We start from the raw sequence: 23,165 nt of genomic DNA on the forward strand, positions 1-23,165 counted from the left end.
ATTAGCTTCCACATGAGAAAGCCCAATCGTGCGACCTACCTGCTAGCTACCTGGACCCTCAAACGCCTCTACTCCATGCTATTTTCTTAAGCACAAAGAAGCTTCAGTTTTCTATTTTACTGGCACTTTCCACAGCATAAATAGATATTATGTCCTCACAGGGTCAAGTGTTCTTTTAGGAATGCAAAGGGCAAGACTTGACTCTCACTGACTGAACAGTGTGGAATGTGACAGCTGGTCAATTCAGGGGCAACTGATCATTGCCACAGCGAGCAATTTCTTCTTCAATTAGCAGCTGCCCCAGACGCTTACTGAGGCCATACATCAATCTCAATACACTTCCTCATTCCCGATTCCAGGGGATACTCAGCATGGAGGCTAAAAGCAAGGGAGGACAGGAACGGACTCTACAAGTCTCAGCTACCCCTCTCTCCCATCCGAGGACTGTCTCGATCTATAACTGAGCCGAAATCTTACCTCACCAAGAAAATGAGAATTTAATATATACAGGAGCCGGTGGAGAAGTTTCCCCAGTGCTCTTTTCAAACTTTCCCGCGACTCGGTCATTTATTCAACAAAAAATGTGTTATCATGTATCATTGTTCTAAGCAATGAAGACCCACAGTGAACAAGACAGTTGGAAATCCATGTCCTCATGGCCTGACATTCTAGTCAGAGTGTTAGGCCTGGAAGAGAACCCCACCCCTACACCACCTTCTCCTCCCATTTCACAAGTAAGCAAACTGTAAGTGACAGGGTTGGTATGACCAATCAGGGCTTTCTCACCTCTCTTCCAAATCCTAGGCAATTATCAAAGTATGGCCATAGTCCATGTAGCAGGTGAAATAGTGTCCCGGCAAAGATGTCCTCATCCTAATCACTGGAACCTGTGAGGATGTTACCTTAAATGGCAAAAGGGAACTTTCTAGATGCAATTAACTTAAGGGTCTGGAGATGGGGAGATTATCCCGAACCATCTGGGTGGGTCCAACTGTAATCCTAAGAATCCTTATAAGGGAAAGCAAGAGGAGGCAACAGAGTCAGAGATTTGAAGATGCTTTGCTGCAGGTTTTGAAAGAGAAAGGGCCAGGCCAACGGATGTGGGCAGCCTCTAGAAGCTGGAAAAGGCAAGAGAACAGATTCTTCCCTTGAGACGCCACATAGGAACACAGCCCTGCTGACACCTTGATTTTAGCCCAGTGAGAACTATTTTAGACTCTGGCATCCAAAACTATAAGATAATACATCTGTGTTGTTTTAAGCCACTACACTTCTGGTAGTTTTTTCCAGAGGCAATAAGAAACATACATTCCGTTAGAATCATCCTCCATTCCCTTTTCACTTTTCCTCACCCCATACTGTATCTTGTGTTTCACCATCTAAATCTTCACTTTCTTTGAAAGCCCTGACATCTCATTGCTAACTGTTTCTCTGCCTTCCGTTGACCTTTGACACTTAACGCCAAATTTATCTTCTTGGGACACTGCTTTGCACATACAAATTACTTCTTTACTCAAAACATTTTAATGTTCCATCCATCTACAGGATAAAAATTGATGACCGATTCCACATCCCCAACTTGAACTAAGATCACTTCAATGGGTCTCTAAATTAGAATGCTACAATGACCTTGTTCACATCATTCCTTGAAATATTACCTTCCCCTTTGTCTCTTGAGGCTGAGTCTAGAAAAAGCTTCCTTTCAAACCCCCTGAAATTCTGTGTAGCAGTTGGGTGTGCCATGCATTTCACAATGAGGTATTCTCATTTTTAACCTCATTTCCTCTACTCTCATCCTGGCTCTCCAGCTAGATTGTCTTCTAAGGACATGATTTATATCTATGCCTTATTGTAGCATCAGTACTTTGCTTTGTCCTGAATGCACTCAATGCTTGATAGATATTTGCTGTCAACGATAATGGGAGAAGAGAGAAGGATCAAATATTTTTTAGGGTGATGTACTCACCCGACAATTCACATTGGAATAATAGTTAATTATATCTGCCCATTTTCTTTCTCTGCCATTTGCTGGATATTAAGTGGTCTCTCCACATCTGGTAACTTTATGTGGCAGTAAGAAGTTTATGCTCTTAATAAGCCTTTGGTTATGGAGCTGTAACTTAAGAGTCTAGAAGGACTTTGGGACAGTGGGAAAGAAAAGCTTAAGATTGATTGTTTTAACATTTTAAAAATAAGGAAAATCACAGAGAATAAGATAGTAAACATCAGTATCTCTGTCATCTAGAACAGTGGCAGTGTGCTAACAAGTCTGCCATTTAAAAAAGGGAGAAGGAAGGGCTTGTTGTATGACAGGTGCTTTGTATCTGTTAATTCATTTAGCCTTTGGCACAACCCTTTCAGATAGATATTACAATTCTTATTTCATCACAGAGGCAGCGGACGTCCAGAAAAGTTAAATAGTCCATGAATGCGCAGACACAGATGCTCTGCAGGTCTGATCCCAAACCTATGTTCTTTCTACTACTCCCCCCTAGGGGGAAAGTGACACCTTCACTAGTATAAAATACAGATTTTTAAGCACTTATTCTTTAAAGGAATCATGAAGACCAAGGATTTTCCAGTTTTGCCAAAGGCTGTATTCGAATCCCATACATACGCCTATCTTGTTAATTCATATTTTTATCAAAAAGAATGGAACAATTTCAAAATTATAACTTTTAAGAAACAGAGACAAATCCAAAATGGCAGCTAACAGTTGTTTTTACTTCCATTATAAATCTCATGACACGTCTTTATATCCAAGAATCTCTTATGCAACAAAAAAAGATCCTATGTTTCAGGGATTTATAATACACTCTCAAAAATAAGTAGAATTAAAAAAAACAGAATTAATCTATGGCAACAGAAATCAGAACAGTGTCACCTAAATTTTGTGGGATACCTTAATTGGGGTATTAGTTACACAGATGTATATACATTTGTCAAAACTCTTCAAATTGGACATTCTGATCCATGTACTTCACTGCATACAAAGTTTAACTCAGTTTTCAAAAAGTATATTCAAAAGTCTTAAAAGTAAACTTATAATTGCTGATGGTATATGCAAGTGATGGTCCACATACCGAGTTCCCAGCTGTCCTGGTAATGGTGAAGCAGGCAGAGGTTCTGACCATTTGCTCTGTGCTATTAGGCAGGATGGATGGTCCCCAGATAGGGCCAGGACAAATCCAGCCTCTGGAGGTCAGTAGCAGTCCTGCCCGAGGAACATCCAGGGGGAGTGGTGCCAACCCGAGACGGGGTTCCTTCCAGACAAGGGGATGCTGGGCATAATTCTTGATCCTGATGTTTATTCTCATCCCTTCGCACACAAAAAAATTCCTCTTCCCTGCCAAATACTAAACTCTCTGCCTCACTAGCTTTTAAGCAATGAGGTGAAGGTCCTAAATCTGGAACCATAGGAACCTTTTGCCTTCTTGTGAGACCTCTCTGTCCCTCGGGATAGAGAGATTCAGTCCTGAGACAGCAGTACGGGGCCATTGTGCAAAGTCGTCTTCCATGCCCTTTAAAAACATGCCAGAGACACAAAGGTTACATAGCAGAAAAGAGCCTGCTGTCTTTCCCACGGCAGGGTACGCTGAGCATTTACTGTCATTTAACTTTTCCATTCCTCCATGTGTCTGGCCTCGCAGCACTCTATAAAGGGAGGAAACAGACATTTTTTTGAACCTTCACTAGGTGAAGAGCTCTGTGGTGGGCACTGTCACATTCTTTGCCTCACTAGGACCTTTAAAACAACCCTGTGTGTTTGCCTTTCATGTTGAAACTTTACAGATGAGTCACCTACAGCACAGAGAGGTGAAGAAACTTGCTCAAGGAATCGTAAGCAAGCACGCAAGACTAAGTCATTTTTGCTACAAATTCAGAGCTCTCTCTTTCAAACGGCCTTTGCTTAATTGGGACTAAGTCCAAAAGGGAAAAAAAAATTATATACTCAATATATATTATATAATTGTACTTTGTATCAGAATAAACCTACCACTGTTTGTGCCCACCTTTACACATGACGTTGCCAAAAATGACTTCAGAGCCTTGGATCTATTTAATAACTAAGATTTATTTTCAGGGCGGTGTTCTGCATTCTGCCAGGTGCTGGCCTGCAAAGCTCAGGCTTACCCCTGGATGGTGTTGTTGGATTTGGACTCTGTTAAACCAGGATCGAGTCTGTTCCAGCACTGCCTGCGCTTATAACAGGTCCCTGTCTCTACAGCTTGGTAAGATGCTGGGCTCATAAAGCTTCCTGATAATTACGGGCTAAAGTGGCGTATGCATAATGTGCACTAAATACAAACAGAAGGTAAATAACTCAGCAGAAGTGGCAAAAGGCAAGTTTCGTGCATCAAAACACTAAGTAGGCTGAATCTCACTTACAAACTAGAGCTGGCATCAAAGATTTTGAGAGAACACCTTCATCAGAGCCGAACTGAGTGTTCAGGGCAGTGCTCCCACCTGTACCGGTCCAGCAAAGCACCTCAAGTCCATGAGAAGCTAGATATCCATATCATGAGAAGCTCAAGAGGGGCGAAAAAAGTGTATGTGCATATTTATCGTCTTTTTTTTTTTTTTACATCCGGCAAATCCTTCACATAGAGAATACAGTCTATTATGTCATCATAGCCAGAACATAATTTTATCTCTAAGTGTTTTCTTCTTCAAATGGAAGATGTGCCCGAGAAGGTAATCATATATGAAAGCTCAGATGCAGACATCTGTCTCACTAGCAAAACTCCGAACTGCAGGTGTTACCTGCAATAAAGACATGTCCTCCTCCACACAGCTGTGCCAGATAATACAGGAAGAAATTGATAGTATTTGGAATCATTGTTTGCAACTCTGTATTTTATTATTATATTATTCCAGTCCATAATTGGCATTTTAAAAACTAAAATAGTAAAAGAGTTGGTTGGTAGCTTTTCAGGTACAACCATTAATAAAGATGAAAGAAGGTAATTACTTCATGGTAAGAAAAATGCAGTCTGAGAACAAAGACGATGTGGGTCTAAATACCAGCTCTGCCACTTAGAAGATAATACAATATTGGGAAATTTCCTGTACTTGACCAAGTCCATATTTCCTCATCTTAAATGGGGATGAGAGGCCAGGTGGCTCAGTCGTTAAGCGTCTGCCTTCGGCTCAGGTCATGATCCCAGGGTCCTGGGACGGAGTCCCGCAGCGGGCTCCCTGCTCAGCGGGGAGCCTGCTTCTCCTTCTCGCTCTGCCTCCCACCTGCCCCCCACTTGTGCATTCTCTCTCAAATAAATAAAATCTTTAAAAATAAAATAAAATGGGGATGATAATATCAACAAAAAGTATTATTACTGATATCTAAGAATGTTAGCATGACGCTCCCAGCCCTACTGCTATTTAACATACAGCCTTGATTAAATTTCTACTCGAGATCCCTTAACTTGTCAATCTATTTTGGATACCATGCTTCAAGATGGCAAAGACAAACTAGTGCAAAAGAAGTTCTTGGGTACACTAGATTATTGCATACCATAAATGCAATTTAACCGTCACCAGCTCTGTGAAGCATTCTTGTCTCACCTTGCTCTCATGGAGGGTACAGTCTAGTGAGGAGAAAGAGAAATACTCCAGTAAGTTAATATGTAGTGTGCCAGATGGTGATTAAGAGCTTACATGTTATGGAGAAAACGGAGCAGGGATGGAAGTAATGGCTGAAATTCAATAAGGATGGCTTAAGAAGAGTCTCGCTGAGATGTCATTTGAGTAAAAGCCCAAGGGAGATGAGAGAGTAAACCATGTGAACAACTAGGGTGGGCGGGGATGGGGCGGAGGGAGAGACACTTCTAGACAGAGTGAACAGCAAGTACAAAGGCTCTGGGGCTGGAGCTTACCTGAAGTACTGAGAAACGGCAAGACTGCCAGTGTGCCGGAGAGCACAGCGGTGGAATAATAGGAGGTGAGATCAGTGGGGAACCAGGAACCAGACCGTGTGGCACCTTTCTTATGGGATGAAGTGGTAGGAGAGGGCTCTGAACAGGGGCGTAATGAGATCTAACGAGTTTTATAACATTTGTGTTCAGAATAGACTATAGGGAGTTAAAGGCTTGAAGCAGGGACACTAGCTAGGGGGTTACTATATAGTAACTCCGGTGCTACATCCCAGTGGCTTGAACCACAGTGGTGGCAGTACAGGGAGAGCAGTGACTGAAGGGAAAGCCAACAGTATTTACTGATGAATTAGAGATCTCCTGTGCGAGAAAGAAATAAGGTGGAGATGGCTTCACGGAATTTAGTGTGAAGAGCTGGAATGAGAGAAGTTGCTAAGTGTGGTGGGGATGAACACGGAGCAGGTCTGGTGGGAGGGAAGATCAGGAGCTTGGTGTCCGATATGTTAAGTGCAAGAGGCCCGTTAGACATACAGAGGTAGAGAAGTAAGCAGCTGAACAGAAGAGTTTAAATTGAAGAAACGGTTCAGTTGCAATCTAAGTCTGGTTGGCATCTAAATGGTACTTAAAGCCATGAAGGTAGATAAAATCACGAAAAGTGTGCATTTAGTTAGAGACAACGGTGCAGGGCTGAGCCGCGTAGCACCGCTGTGTTGAGTGGGCACCAGCCAATGGGGCAGAGAGGCAGACAGAAGCAGGAGGAAAACTGGGGAGACCGAGGCCCTGGAAACTGGTGAAAACACTCTGTCCTGGAGGAAGGACTTATCACCAACAATGTCACAGGCTGCTGACAGGCCTGGCAAGGTGAGGACTAAGGAATGATTGCTGGCTGCCTGTGGAAGTGACGGGACACTGCCAAGAGCGGTTTCCACAGAGTGGGAAGAGCAAGGCTTGGATGGAGTACGTTCAGGGGAGAATGGCAGGAAACGGAAAAAGGGACAACTCTTTTCAAGGAATCGCTCTGATGGTGATCAGAGGAATGAGGTGGTCCAGTGGGTGTTTTGCTTTTAAGATGGGAGAAATAACAGCATATTTGTATGCTGATGAACCTGTGTGGTAGAGAGGGAAATTTTGGTGATCCTGCACATGGCGAGTGGGAGGGGACCTGCTGAGATGTGGCTTTGAGCAGCTGACGTGGAAAGAGAGCCGGTGCACAAGTACAAGACTGACCTTTGCCATTGCATGGACAGTCTGATCCTAGAAGTACAAGGGAGACCAGAGTATATGGACTCAGATGCAGGGGCAGGGAAGGGAGACAGAATAAGTTCTCTTGCAGAAGTATGCTTCTAATTGCTTTCTTTACTGACACCGTTAAGCAAGGCCATCAGCTGAAAGTGGGGTGGGGAGGCAGCACTGAGATTCGAGGAGAGAGGAGAAAGTATTCAACAGTAAAATAACATAGCCAAAAAAGAGAGATAACTGTTTTGATCCCCACAAACCAATACTTTCTGTTGTATGTTTTACTTTAGGGAACATCACAACGCTCCTCTGTTAGATCAATCTAAAAAGCCCAGAACGTATTCTAGATTCTTCCTTCTGCTGATTTTTCCATTATATCAATCCCTCCACCTCCTCAACAGAAGTGTAACAAATCCACTTCTTGTCTCCTCTGCCTCAGCCTGGGTCCACTTCTAGCCTGGGTTACTGCAAATTCCTTACCAACTCCTTGCTTCTGGATACAGTACTTTCTCCATGTCTGAACAAATATGGAAATTATTTACTTAGCAAAATCTATCAAGTATCAAATTATGTGACTTTGAGTTATATATTAAACAAAGAAAACTGTTCATCCTCAATGCTGTGGCCATACAAACCTTTCAATAATAGCAAGTATTTCCTGAATTGAAAAAAAAAAATTCCACACCCCCTCTGCCTGGCACTGGAGGGCTCTTCATGATCTCGCCTCCGCCTGCCTGCACAGCCTCGCGTCCAGGCTCTTCCTTCCTTCCAGCTTATACTCAACACTGTGCCAAAGGACTACACACATTCCCTCTGCTTTTGATCCACGAATGGACGTAGAAAACACTGGAGCAGAGAGATAATAAGAATAAGCCAGTGAGCGTTTCCTGTGGATATTATGGAGCAAAACATTTAAGTTACATGCAAACAGTGATCTCATGTAGACTTAGCATTTGTGACATAACATTTCAGAAGCCTCTTAATGCCTTAATCATTTGCCACAGCCGAAGAAGCAGACATTTTCCTCATTTCTCCTCAGTCTTCTTCCTTTTTTTAAAATTTTCTGCTTCCTTCCTTCTCTTTAACTTACACCAACTGGGCACAGTGTACATACCAACCCTCCACCTTTCTTTAAACACAGCCTATGTCACTTCTGGTAATTCGTGTCATTTTTTAGTACATGAAAGGGTGAGAAATAATCATTTTAATTAACAAGCAGAATTTCTCTTTTATCCTCTGGCCAGTTTTAAGGAAAGAGAATAAAGCCTCAAAGAACATCTGGTACTGCTGGTGGTTTCAAAATATCTCCTCAAATTCTTTGATACTTCTCTCTTCAAGAGGCGGAACCTAACTAACCCTCCCCCCCGCCGTCCCCTCTTTGAGTTGGGGCTGGCCTCCATGCCTGGCTTCTAGAGAACAGAATACCATGAAGTGAAGTTGAGCAACTCTAGAGGTTTGGTCAGATAGGCTCTGGGTGCTTCCTCCTTGCTCACTCTCTGCCACACGGTGAGGAAATGGAGAGCCCCGTGGAGAAGCCCATTCGGCAAGGAACTGAGGCCTCCTGCCAACAACCACATGAGGGAGCCCCCTTGGAAGCTGGGAAGCGGGTACTCAAGCAAGGGTCAACCCCCCCTGCCTAGATCCCAAGTGCTGCCCCCTGCAGGGAAGCTGGGCCAGACCCACTCAGCCGGCCAAGTCGCTCTAGAATTCTTGAGCCACAACAAACTGTGAGAGAACATATATCTGGTGTTCAAAATCACTAAGCTTGGACAGTTTGTCATGTTGAAAAAGACCACTAATACAATACTGATGATCATGAAATAATATGTAATAATCAAATAGATCTGGAGTTCTAAATCCAGGTTACTTTCACTTTATTTCACTATGAAGTGATGCAAAAGAGAAAAATAGGATTCAAAAATTTTATAAGATCATCTCTCGCTCTTTTTTTTTTTAATTTTATTTATTTGAGAGAGAGAGAACAAGCGTATGAGTTTGGGATGGGGGAAGAGAGAGAAGCAGGCTGCCCCCTGAGCAGGGAGTCAGACACTGTCTTAATCCCAGGGTCCCAGGATCATGACCTGAGCTGAAGGCAGGAGCTTAACGGACTGAGCCACCCAGGCACCCCTCTTTAAATCTTCTTAAATATTAAAAAAAATTAAAAATTGAAAAAAAAAATTTCTTAAGCCTGGAATATTCATTTCCACTCTCTGGCAGAAGAGAAATAAGTAGAGATTTTTAGATGTGGATATAAGAAGGAGTACAGAGTACTTTAAAAGTTTACATAAAGCATTTTATATGTAATCTTAGCTCTTAATAAGTGAACACAGATGTTTGCACCTGTATCTATTGAGAGTAGCAATATCATTGACAACTACCTTAATTCTTCAAGAATACATGAAAAAAATGAAAATTATTTAATTAAAGTTCCATCCAAAGACTAAATTATGTAGTTCTGGGTTAGATATCTTACAAAGAAATTGTTTATGATTATCTGCAACTTGTTCCAGACCTCTAATATTCATTATTCGGGGCCTATATAAAACTTCTCAAAATTAAATTTATAAATGATTACATTAAAATGTAATGCATTCCAACAAGGGCTGGAATAGTTATCCTGAAAGTATCAATGAAGATAAACCTCATATTGAATAAAACATAACCTTCAGTCTGATCTAAATTTTCTAAGCATTAAAAATAAGATTTGGGGAAATACAGCCTCTGGTGAATGTAATCCTCAGCCTCAAGCTGTCATTCACCCTTTCTTCTCCTGGACCAGCAGCGTGGCCTCAGGGATTTAACCTATTAGCACTGTGTTTTTCATCTGCTGCTCTTAACAAATGTTTTTTCCTTAGGAAATTGGTTACCATCTTCTTTGTAAAATACACCTGCTTATTAATTAAAGGGCAATGAGGAAAAGCAAAGAGGAGAGATCCTTAATATCATGACATCAAGTCCAGAACAAACGGAAACTTTGCGGAGCACTTTTGTTTTGTTTCTAAAAACAAAGCTACGAGAAAGAGTCTCACAGGGGAATAAGTGTAATGAACACTTCATAAGTTTTTTTTTTTTTAAGGTTATTTATTTATTTTGAGAGAGTGAGAATGAGAGAGAGAGAGAGAGAGAGAGAGAGAGAGAGAACATGAGAGGGGGGAGGGCCAGAGGGAGAAGCAGGCTCCTCGCTGAGCAGGGAGCCCGATGCGGGACTCGATTCCGGGACTCCAGGATCATGACCTGAGCCGAAGGCAGTCAGTCGTTTAACCAACTGAGCCACCCAGGTGCCCACTTTATAAGTTTTTTAAAAAACCACGTAAGTATCCAATTCTTTAAGATTAAAATAGATCTAAATCAACTGACAGTCTGCAATTAAACTCTGTTTCTTTTTGTAGCTGTATTTTCATCTAGCCTGACTTAGAATCGAAGGATTCATAAAGCCATAATGTTTATCTGTTTTAAGCTTACTTGTCAAATTTAAGCACGAGATCACTGGCAAGCATCTATCCTGCCTCTGCCCGCTCATGTAAAGCATGTATGTGCCTCCCTTAAGGCTGTGGGATAAATAGCAAGAATCTGCCAAATGAGACATCTTCCCTCTGTAATTTCTGTAGGTCTCAAAATCCAGTCCACTTTTCATCCCTGTGCCTTTATTTTATAACTGGAAGTTTGTACCTCCTAATCCCCATCACCTGTTTCCACCTTCCTTCCCCTCTGGCAACTACCATTTTGTTCTCTGTATTTATTTCTGATTTTTTGTTTGCTTATTTTGTTTTCTAGATTCCACATATAAGTGAATCAGATGGTATTTGTCTTTTTCTGTCTGACATCTTTCACTTAAATGTTGCCTAGATCTGAATCTCAGCTTTGCCAGTTTTTAGTTAGGTGACTTTGGGTGAGTTCTCTGAATGTTCCATGTCTGTTTCCTCATCTGTTAAGCAGGAACAAATAATGACTACTTCATATGGCTGCTAGGAAGATTAAATGAATTAATATATGCCAGGTCCTTAGAATAGTTTCCATGGGACAGCAGTTATTTCCAAGGTCCTACCCCACCATCTTCAAAGCACTCTAATATACAGCCTGGGCCAGCTCTCTTCTCTCCCTTGACCCTTCCTCTTCTTGTCTTCATTTATTTTTCTCTAGCCAACAGCTCTTTGACCTTTCCAAAATAAATTATTTTAGCCCCCTCAAGCTTCTCCAGTTTTTTTCCCCCACTTTGCCCATTAACCCCATTCTCTCAGAAGGGAGCAGGAGAGGGAAAGATTATAAAACCTTACCCACTACGATTCTTTTCAAAAATTTCTGTCACAGAAGTTTAACAATATCTATGATTCTCATTCCTAAAAAGGCACTGCTATCTCTTACACTTAAGATTACAACATTAATGAAAAGAACTCCTGAAAATGTTTAATTAGTCAGAATATTTCACAGGAAGAAGAGGCAAATGAGGAGATTATATATTTCACTGAATCTTAAAGATTTTCTTCAATTTCCTGGGCTATGTTATAGTTCAGACTTTAGCATTCAATATTCAGCTTCTCCATTCAAGCAGCTTTCCAGAGTCAGTGCCTATGTCTTAAGGGGTCATTAAAAAGTCCGAGGACATTTTGTAAACAATCAATAAAATAAACTGTTTACCGACTATTCATAAGATCACACTTCATTTTAGGTTCCCTGGTAATTAGTTGGAATCGGTATTGGCTTACTCAGTACAGTTGGCATAACACAAAGGGAAGGCACCAAATTCATTTTGCTTCATTTATGCAAAAAGCATTTTTCTTTTTAAGCTGAAAGTTAGAGGGTCACAGATTAGTTAAGTCAGGGACTGCACTGGTTATCATTTGAGCCTAGTTGGCTGGTTATCCTATAGTGCTGATGACCTCTTCATATAATTTTATTATTCCTTATTTCTCATAAAAGCTCTGTCAGTTCTATGTCTCCTTATAAAAAAATAACATATATTGGGGCGCCTGGGTGGCTCAGTTGGTTAAGCGACTGCCTTCGGCTCAGGTCGTGATCCCAGGGTCCTGGGATCGAGCCCCGCATCGGGCTCCTTGCTCCTCGGGGAGCCTGCTTCTCCCTCTGCCTCTGCCTGCCACTCCCCCTGCTTGTGCTCTCTCTCTCTCTCTCTTTCTCTCTGTCAAATAAACAAATAAAATCTTAAAAAAAAAAAAAAATAAATAAAAAAAAATAAAAAAATAACATATATTGATCATCTTTAAGCATGCCGGGAACTATGGTAAAACCTCAGCATACATGAATGCCTCTGTCCTTCACAACAAGGTAGGTCCTTTTATAACACCCAGTTTGCAGATGAGGAAACTGAAAACCAAAGGGATTAACCAATCCCATCCTGACTACTCACCAAGTAAGTGTTAAAGATGGAATACAAGCCCAGAGGAAGCAGTCTTAGCAACTGCTCCCAAAAGCCTTACTTATGCCTCTTCATCTTAATTTCAAAAATTTTGTGAGAAAAGGAGTACTTCTGTATGTAATCTTTACTTATAAAAGTAAACACTGCCCTGGGTTTGTCTACATAGCTATAAATTTAAAAATAATTCTGAAAGTCGTATTTGCACCTTCTTAGTGGCCTTGGTTCTTCATCAGCCAAATAACTTTTTCCTTTTTTCCCCCCCCCACAGCTGAGTATGTCCATGCTTCTGTTTCTCTTCATTCCTTTTCTCTGAAGAAAATACTCACAGGAAAGAATTTTGAACTGAGTGGTGCCAATGTTGGGGGAGGAGAGAGCAGGTGGGAGAAGGTAGAGAATGGGGAGAGTCAGGGAGACCTTTAAAAAGCGGTGTTTAGAAACCCTCCCTTCAGTGATGTGACTAAGTGTCCAGTGAAGTTGCTGAAGGCTTCTTTGTCCCATGAAATGCTTGGTGTGAGAGAACTTCTGGGGAGACCAGTAAAGACCCCTGGCTTCCCATCCAGTCATTAGAGGGTAAAGCAGAGATAGCAGGAGAGGATGCGGGAACATGGAGGCAGGCCGACCAAGGATGTTCAGGAACCCAGCAGGAATCTTAGGGGGAGCTCTGGACAATCACAATCTGGGGCCTGCAGCTGGACCCACTTGAATCAGATCTGGAAATGAGCAGACAGCCCTTGGCTGAGAGTGGGGTTATATATTCACGTAATAAGTTCAAATTATCCTAGGGGCACCTGGGTGGTTCAGTCGATTAAGCATCTGCCTTCGGCTCAGGTCATGATCCCCGGTTCCTGGGATCGAGTCCCGCATCGGGCTCCCTGCTTGGCGGGGAGTCTGCTTGTCCCTCTCCCTCTGCCCCTCACCCCTGCTCGTGCTCTCTCTCTCTAATAAAAAAACAACAACAAAAACAAAACAAAACAAAAAAATGAATTCAAATCATCCCCACTAAAACACCTAAAAGTTTTAAAAACTGATAATACCACATGTTGCCAAGGATGTGAAGCAACTGGAACTCATACGTTGCTGGTAAGAACGCATATGGTACAGCCACTTTGGGAAAGTCTTTGAAGTTTCTTATAAAATTAAACACCTACCATATGACCTAGCAATTCCCTTCCTATATATTTACCCAAGAGAAATGAAAGCCTTATGTCCACACAAAGCCCTGTATGCAAACACTGACAGTGGCTTCTTTCGTAATAGTGGGTTGCTTCACAAAACTGGAAGCAACTCAAGTGTCCATCAACTGATGAATGAATGAATAGTCAAACTGGTATATTCCCACCATGGAATAAATCACTCGCCAATGAGAAGGAACAAATTACTGACACATGCAACAACATGGGCAAACCTCACAAATGTTGTACTAAGTGAAAGAAGCCATACACAAGACTACATACAGTAGGATTCTATTTACATGACATTCTAGAAAAGGCAAAAACAACAGAGACAAAAACAGACTGGCGATTGTTAGGGGTCCGGGGTTGAGGGAGGGTGAGGACATCGATTGCTAGGGGTACAGGGAAATATCTGAGGCAAACGAAATGTTCTGTATCTTGATTACAGCAGTGGTTACATGACTGTGTGCACATTTGCCAAAATTCATCACACTGTACACTTAAAATGGGTGGACTTTTATCGTGTTAAATTATACTTCAATACAGCTGGGGTTGTTGTTGCCTGTTGAATTTAAACCATCCTCACAGGTCGTCATAAAGAGACCAACACATATGTCCTGCAGTTGCTCTCTTACAGAAGGGCAGCCCCACACCCTTTGCCTTGGTGATTTTGTTGCACCATTCTCATGGGTGCCCCCAGTCCCCAGAGCTGGTGAGACTGTTTGCACTATTTAGAAAGAGAAGTTTAATCAGAGTGTGATTCAGGCTGGCTCTCTTGGCCAGTACAAGGCTGATTTTTAGGCCACAATTTTAACCGTATACTTAACTAACTGGATGCTGAACACTGTCTTCTCAAGTGCACAGAATCACAGCCTCTGGTTTATAACTAGGGCTATCAGATAAAATACAGGAAGCTAGTCAAATTTAATTTCACATGAGCAACAAATAATTTTTAGCGTAACTATGTCCCAAATATCGCATGGGACATGCTTTTTATTTGTCATATCTGGCAGCCTCGTCGTTAATCCATGTATGGCCTTTTCTATTTTATTTATTCATCCACATAATTAACTAACCAATTAATTTGCCAATTAATAATTGAGTAATTAATTAATCTCATAATCATGTTTTAACTGCAGGTATTTTTAGTGACTTTGACTCTAACTTTCCCCTTAAAAACCCACGTAGCAACTCTAAGGCACTGAGAGTTTATTTTAGACTACTGACACTACTGACTCATTTAGGATCCTGTTAGTCAAATTATGATCCACAGACTCGGGGTGTCAGCATCAACTTGGTGCTTGTTACAAAAGAATCTCAGGTCCCACCTGGACCTACAGAATTCAGAAACTGCATTTTAACAAAATCCCCATGGGATTCATGTGCACATTAATATCTTAGGCGCACTGATTTAGAAAGCTGTGTTTTAGGAAAATTCCCAGGGCAAATAGCAGGCTGGATTGGAGGGAAACTGGCTGCAAGTATAGAAGCCTCTTAAGAAAATATTTTAAAAGTTCAAGCATTACTACAATATCTGAATTATGACAGTAGGTAAGAAAGGAAAGGAACGGAAGTGAGAAAAACTCCAATGGAAAAAAATCAATGGGACTTGGTAAAGGACCGGATGGAAGAGAGAAAGGAAAGATGTCAGAATGTGAAAATAAGTCAAGTAGAATCATCAGAGTGCTTCTAGTATCTTTGGCAGTGGTTCGGTGGTTCTCGAACCTAGCTGCATGTTGTCATAACCTGGGAGCTTTAAAATACTGATGCCTGGGTCCCAACCCCAGAGACTCTCATTTAAAGTGAAGCCTGGGCATTAAAATTTCTAAATACTTCCTAGGTGATTCTAATGTACAGCCAAGGTTAAGATTCCCGAGTACAGGCATCTTGTTTTCAGTCTATTTGTTTTCACTTAGGGTAGTGATTTTCAACCCTGGCTACACTTCAGAATTATTTGGAGAGCTTTAAAAATATATCAGTGTCTACACCCTGCTCTTAGAGATTCCGATTTAATTGGTTATATTTTAGAAGTTCCTCAGTTGATTGTAATGTGCAGCCAGAGTTGAGAACATTTAACTGAAACATACAATTTGATTGATAATTTATTAACTTTTTTTTTTTTCAAATAAGTATGAATGAAGAGGGAAGTCAGTGCTAACAGAATCCAAACTTCTAGTTAGGTGAAATACAAACCCAAACATTTCAGTTGCTTGTTATAATTTCACAATGAAATTTACCTGGAATTAGCTATAATTTTCATGTTTTCGAAACCTCATTTTAAATCCCCCCACAAAATCAGCTGGTAACCATTACAATTGAATAACCATTATGAAATGAGCATTATTCATATACTTCCAATATAACATAAAGTAGATTCCAACCACACCACAATTATGTATCTTGGGATAAAATAAGGTCCTGCGGTGGTGATAGGGGGTGAGGTAAGGAAATAAAATGTCTGAAATCTATTTCTAAGTCAAAGTAAAGTCTCTATCAAGATTCAGCCCTATCTAAAGTCTAAATAATAAAAAAAAGAAAAAACAAGCAGAACATTTACGCACTTTGTAGTTAACTTGTCACTATAGTATTATTTCATAAGTATGCAAAGGAAAACTTCTTTTTCCGAAAGAAAATGTTTCAAATGACCTTTATAAAATGGAAAATTGGCTTACCTCTTCCCTATGATTCTTAATTGGCATACAAAGAATACTCTGTGTCCTGTAGCCTGTAATTTGGTCAACTTCTGCATTGAACCGAGGATCCTAAGTAAGGAAAAAGAAATTCAATTTAATGACTGACCTGTTCAGAGATTGATTTGATTTTTCCGATTTATAAGATTAGAAAAATCTAACCTTCGACTTACCTTATTGCTCTGAATGACAATTTTATCAGTGGAAAGACATCAAATCATGTGAGTACATATCATCTTTGACAAAGATATATTTATGTTTTTTAGTAACTAGTGTTCGTGAGAAACAAAAAAAAATACAGATTCAAATGTTCAGAAATAAAGGAAATTCAAAATATTAACCAATTTAGACAGCATTCCTTACACTCATGGAAAAGTGGCAACTCTTCACCTCTGTAATACAGTTTGCCTGTTCCCATATCTCACTATCTGATCCTTCTGTGCCATCCAAAGGAAAGCATCTCTGCTCTGAAACTTTTCCTCTAAAACCTACCAACTCCAAAACGACCTGCCTAATACTGACTTTATTTCCCTCGTAATGGTTGTTTATATACTAACTTAGTATTCTGTTCTTCTATGCCAGGTGTTCATAAGAATTTTAAATATTCTTAAATGTTCTTAAATTTTAAATTTTAAATATCCCAGGGTTCATAAGAATTTTAAATATCCTCATGTGTATGTGTGCATAAAAAAAGCTGCACAGCCTCAATCAGACTGTAAACAACTCCTTAATCTTTGTATTTCTTTTCCCTTTTACAAAGTACATCATGCACATCCAATAATCACAAAGGACTTCTGAGAGTTGTAAAGGTTCTAAATGTGGTTAAAGAAAGAAAGGTATAGGCCATTATCCTTTGAACTTTAGATTGGGAGTGCCTGGGTGGCTCAGTCGTTAAGCGTCTGCCTTCGGCTCAGGTCACGATCCCAGGGTCCTGGGATCAAGCCCCACATTGGGCTCCCTGCTCGGCAGGAAGCCTGCTTCTCCCTCTCCCATTTCCCCTGCTTGTGTTCCCTCTCTCTGTCAAAATAAATAAATAAAATCTTTAACAACAACAACAACAAAAATGGATTCGGAAGATTCAAGTTAGGCTGAAAACTCTAGGAGGGGCTTTTTTTTTTTTTTTTTTGGTCCTTCACTGTATTCCCAATACTAGCACAAAAACTCAAAAGCATTTGTTAAATAAATGAAGGAATTTATTAACAAATGATATCACAGTTATCAGATGTGATCATTTTTAGCTTATTATAGTTTAAAACAAACACTGTAGGTAAGAAGGAAAACATACTACAAGAAATGGACAGATACTACTATATGAGATAAGATTAGAATGGGGCACCTGCGTGGCTCAGTTGGTTGGGCGACTGCCTTCGGCTCAGGTCATGATCCTGGAGTCCCGGGATCAAGTCCCACATCGGGGTCCCTGCTCGGCGGGGAGTCTGCTTCCCCCTCTGACCCTCCCCCTGTCTCATGCTCTATCTCATTCTCTCTCTCAAATAAATGAATAAAATCTTAAAAAAAAAATAGAATGGAAACAAACATACCAGAGCATAAACATCTGAAGGAGTGTTGTTCCCCTCAAAGCAAAGCCTTGGGAAGTTACATGCTCAACCTAATAGCAACACTGCTCTAAAAACTCTGCTTTTGGAATTCCCTTCAGAGAATATGGAATAGACACACTGGAAAACCTTCATCTTTGAAAGTCATTTATTTATTTTTTTAATTAGTCCGAAGTCATGCAAAGCCAAAGCTGTGAATGAAGTAAATGATTACAGTAGATTCCATCAACTGGGGTCAGAAACGAGGCCAATTTTCCCAGGAGAGACCAAACTTGGCGTTAAAGACAATTTCAAAAGAAAAGTTATAAAATCAGTATAAATATTTTATATTATAAATAAATACTACTGCATTTTTGCTTTTTTTTAAACATGCTCAAAGTTATATTGAGACACAGAGAAAATGTTGGCTGAATATATTTTTAAAAAATTATTCTTAAATATCATACTAAAAAGGCAGGACACTGATACTGATGAATTAAAGAAGTAAAAAATTATTAACTTATATAGTGGATTATTCTACAAGCTAAAAATCAAAATATGAATAAAAATGCATCCTCAGAAACTATTTTGTTAATGAATATTTGAATTACAAGAACAATTTATAAAGAAAAAACTTAACTATCTAATCAAAGCAGTAGAGTTTAACAAACTGAAATTAATAGGGTTCTCGGAGCATTGGGGGCATACTAGGAATTTAAAATCAACAGCAGCCTTGGATCCCACTTCATTGAAGGAGGTGGGAGTAATGTATGCCTCAAATTCACTTTAGGTGAATTCTGGCATCTCAAAGAATTTTCCTAACAATGCACTCAGTGCAAAGGCAATATACATAGAGAACCTTTAACCCCTTTAGGTCCAGGAAACACCAAAGAAAACATGGAGCAGTACTATTACTGGGATTATTCCTTTCACTGTTTATGAGAACATGACAGTGTAAAAAAAAAAAACTTAAGCCTTGGACATCCACTTGCTAAAATAAAGCAACTGGTACCAGACTTGCCCTCCTACCGAAAACTGTAAGACTAGACCAAATATATGAGACAACTAAACCAGAGACCATGAAAAAGGGAAAGACACAGGACAACCACTCTGGCTCTCTTCCTGGGAGCATTTTCCTGCTGGCAAGAAGGCAGATGGTACCCAAGTGTAGCCACTGTTCCAAATGGAACTAAAAGGAATTCAGGGCTTCTAAAGTGGCTAAAATTTGCAAGGCAAAGTACCTAATAAGAGAGCTACATCGGGGGATTATGGGGAGAGCTAAAAGGAGTGGCAGAAGACTGAGTGGCTATGCATTTCAAACATGTATAGGGTAAGACTCTAAGACAACCAGCTAAAAATTATGTGTTGGAGGCTGAAAGCAGAATGGTGATACCAATTAGGGAAAAGTTTGGAGACACTGGAGTTCCAGCTCAACCATTCCACCTCAGGCATTCAGCTGAGACACAGAAAACCACTCCTTAGGAGTAAGGACCATTCCCTAAGACCGAATTCAATCCACCCTAACAATAACACCAAGCCTGACAGGGCCAAAAAGATCTTTCAGTAATTGAACTGCCTGGAAGAACAAATGTCAGCCCTATTTTAAAGAAAGACAATATGATCCAATGCCCTGCAAGAAAACATGTAAAATGTCCAGCATACAATCAAAACTCACACCTATGTGAAGAGAACAGGAAATTGCAACCCATTGTGAGGAGAAAAAGTAGTCAATTGAAAATGACCCCGAGATGACTCAGATGTTGGAATTAACAGACAAGGACTTTAAAGCAGCTATGATGAATGTACTTAAGGACTTAAAGGAAAATGTGCTAATAATAAACAGATGGGAAACTGTAAAAAAAACAAAACAAAACTATTTTTAAAAACTCAAATGGAAACTCTAGAGCTGAAAAGTACAATGTCTAAAATGAAAAGTTCCTTAGGCGCCTGGGTGGCTCAGTCAGTTAAGTGTCTGCCTTCGGCTCAGGTCATGATTTGGGTCCTGGGACAGAGAGTCCCACATCGGGCTCCCTGCTCCACGGGGAGCCTGCTTCTCCCCCTGCCCCTCCCCCAGCTTGTGCTCACGTGTTCTCTCTCAAAAATAAATAAATTTAAAAAATTAAAATAAAAAAATAGTGCTTCCTTGAGTTCTGTGAGTCATTCTAGCAAATTACTGAACCCGAGTGGGGAAATCAACTAATCTGTAGGTGGACATAAATGTGGGGACCCTGTTTGCGGCTGGTATCTGAACAGGGGACAACCTAGTGGGACTGAGTCTTTAGACTGTGGAGTCTGTGCTAACTGGTGGCAGTATAGCACCAGAAGTTAGTTACTAGATGCTACTAATAGTTAGCATCAGAATTGAACTGGGTTGTAGGACACCCAGCTGGTGTAAAAGTGAAGAACTGATGGTTGTTTGGAAAACCAAACAAGGTCTCAACATTGACATGTGTGGTATTTCTGCCCAAAGTACCTAACTTGAATCTCCTCAAAATGCATTCTACAAAATAATTAGGCTGTACTCTCAAAATATATGTCAAGAAAGAGAAAGAAACACTGAGAAACTATTCCAGATTTAAAAGAGACTAAAGAGACATGACAAGCATATGCATTATGTAATTCAGGATTAGATCCTTGACCAGAGGAAAAAATAACTATAAAGAACATAATGGGACAATAGACTAAATTTGACTATGGACTATTAGGTAATAGCACTGTATCATAAAATTTCCTGATTTTGAAAAATGTATTATAATTGTATAAAAGAATATTGTTAGAAAATATTCATTGAAATATTTAGTAAAAATGTTTCCAACTTATTAAGTGGTTCAGAAAAGCATTATGTATAGGGGTGCCTGGGTGGCTCAGTCGGTTGAGCAACTGACTCTTGATTTTGGCTCAGGTCATGATCTCAGGGTCATGAGACTGAGCCCCTCGTCAGTCTCCACACTGAGCATGGAGTCTGCTTGAGATTCTCTCTCCCTCTGCCCCTTCCTCTGCTCATGCTCTCTCTCTAAAATAAATAAATAAAATCTTAAAAAAGAAAGAAAAATAGTATGCATATATTACTGACACACATTGTATGTAGAAAAAGAAAATGATAAAGCAAATGGGGCAACACATAAATAACTAGAGATTCTGGGTAAAGTGTGTATGGAAGTTTTTTATACCAATCTTACAACTTTTCCTTAAGTTTGAGATTATATAAAAATAACAGTAACAGAAAACAACATAGTAGTCTTGCCGATTTATAAGCTAGTTTTCTTCCACAGAGTAGCATTTTTAAGACAACCCCTAAAGATTTTTAGACCACTGAACAAAGACAGATATAGCAGTTCCCAAACTATGTTCCATGGGGCACAATTAGATCATGACAGATTAGTAGATTCATCAAGATTAAAACAATCGCTGGTGCTACTTCTTTCTCCTAAAATTCATTTTAGAAATCATTTTATTCATAGAAAATTCATTTGAGAGAGCTCTTATTTCTTAAGAAAAACATCTTGACTAAGTGAGACGTGCAAAATGAGAGATGAGACTGATTTATCTAGACAAGGAATACAAAAGGAGTAATAAAGTCATCAGGGTGGGAAGAATAGTAGCTACATAGTGGAGGCCACATGAATTGTAATGAGACCCTTCCCTAAAACCCTCCAAGTCTTCTCCCTAGAAATCGTGGTATACGTGGAGTGGATGTCCTATGGAAACAGAACAGGAGCCTGTTTTGCATTCCAATTGACTTGGGAGAAAAGAGGAGTGTTTTGACAATATAAATCCTTTGACAGGAAATCTTGGAGAATCTTAAGGCTTCTGTAGGACATGAAACTAGGTGTTCAAAGCAATCTGTGATGGTCAATTTTAAGTGTCAACTTGACTAAGATAAGGAATGCCCAAATAGCTGGTAAAACATTATTTCTAGGTATGTGTGTAAGGATGTCTCCAGAAAAGATTAGCATTTGAATCAATAAACTGAGCAAAGATCTTCACCAATGCAGGTTGGCATCATCCAAATCACTGAGGGTCTGAACAGAACAAAAAGGCAAAGGAAGGACAAATTCACTCTCTCTGCTTAAGTTGAAACATCTACCTTCTTCTGCTCACCTGACCTCCACTGAAGTTCCTGGTTCTCAGGCTTTTGGACTCAGACCCACAACTTACACCATTGGCTGCCCAACTCTCAGACCTTCAGACTCTGAATTATACCACCAGCTTTCCTGGTTGTCCAGCTTGCAGGCAGCAGGCAGACTGTAGAAGTTCTATGCCTCCATAATTGAGTGAGCTAATTTCTGTAATAATCCTCTTCATATAAATATATATGTATTGAAGAACCCTAATACACAATCCATTCTAGATACTGGGTAGTATCTAGTTTTCACATAGAAGGAGAACACCAAACATTTATACAGTTGTTCTGATTACTATGTGTCAATATCTTATTATAAATAAATGCTGTGCCACATTCAAGAAAGTTACATGAATGATGGGCTGATGCAGGAGGAGTTGCTGTGTGATTGAACATCTATATATAGCCAGCAAATACCCTCTCATTGGTATTTGTGGTCTGATTGAGAATCACTGGTTTAAGTTGTGGATCTTGTTTTATACTTTAAATATACGAATGTGCTATCTTATTAGTAATAAAACAGCTGAATTCTCAAATTTATATCATTCTGTCACAAAGTTTTAAAAAAATGAATCAAATGTTGACTTCTTACAATTGACTTATCTATGAGACTATTATTTATTTTTAGCTTCAATCTGAGCATGATTATATTTCACAGCCACCTTGTGGTTTTCCATTGCTACACTGCAACTTTTCAAGGGTCCTGTGGTCAAACAGGCTTTAAGAAATGGGAGATGAACCATGAGAGACAATGGACTCTGAGAAACAAACTGAGGGTTCTAGAGGGGAGGGGGTGGGGGATGGGTTAGCCTGGTGATGGGTATTAAAGAGGGCACATACTGCATGGAACACTGGGTGTTATACGCAAACAATGAATCATGGAACACTACATCAAAAATTAATGATGTAATGTATGGTGATTAACATAACATAATAAAGAAAAACGTACTAAGAAAAAAAAAGAAATACTGCTATAAGGTGTCATTTTTACAGATACATGTTTAAAGAGGTAGGACTCAGAAAACAGAATGCATTTTCCTATTCTGACTCCTTTCACAAGAAGCTATGAGACAGGATTGTGATTATTCAAATTACGGGTGGGGCTGAATAATGAATTATCCATTAGCCAACTGACTTCCACTGTCAACACCAAAACAGATCAACT

The 23,165-nt window shown here is 40.0% G+C and overlaps 1 protein-coding gene across 10 annotated transcripts in view; it reads right to left on the reverse strand.

Moving 5' to 3' along the window:
• The window catches only part of PDE5A (phosphodiesterase 5A), a 139,775-nt gene that overhangs the window by 91,924 nt on the left and 24,686 nt on the right, over nt 1-23,165 (reverse strand). For all 10 annotated transcript variants that reach the window (XR_012378019.1, XR_012378018.1, XR_012378017.1 and 7 more), the window contains exon 3: nt 16,325-16,414. Coding sequence is in view for 6 of the 10 variants with exons in the window: in XM_073892193.1 (XP_073748294.1) it covers nt 16,325-16,414 (90 nt within the window). In the remaining 4 variants the exon portion in view is untranslated. The remainder of the gene's footprint in view (nt 1-16,324; nt 16,415-23,165) is intronic.

Source organism: Callorhinus ursinus, unplaced genomic scaffold (genome assembly GCF_003265705.2).
Source record: "Callorhinus ursinus isolate GAN/ISIS: 27379988/994484 unplaced genomic scaffold, GSC_fseal_2.0 scaffold4, whole genome shotgun sequence".
Lineage (NCBI taxonomy): Eukaryota > Metazoa > Chordata > Mammalia > Carnivora > Otariidae > Callorhinus > Callorhinus ursinus.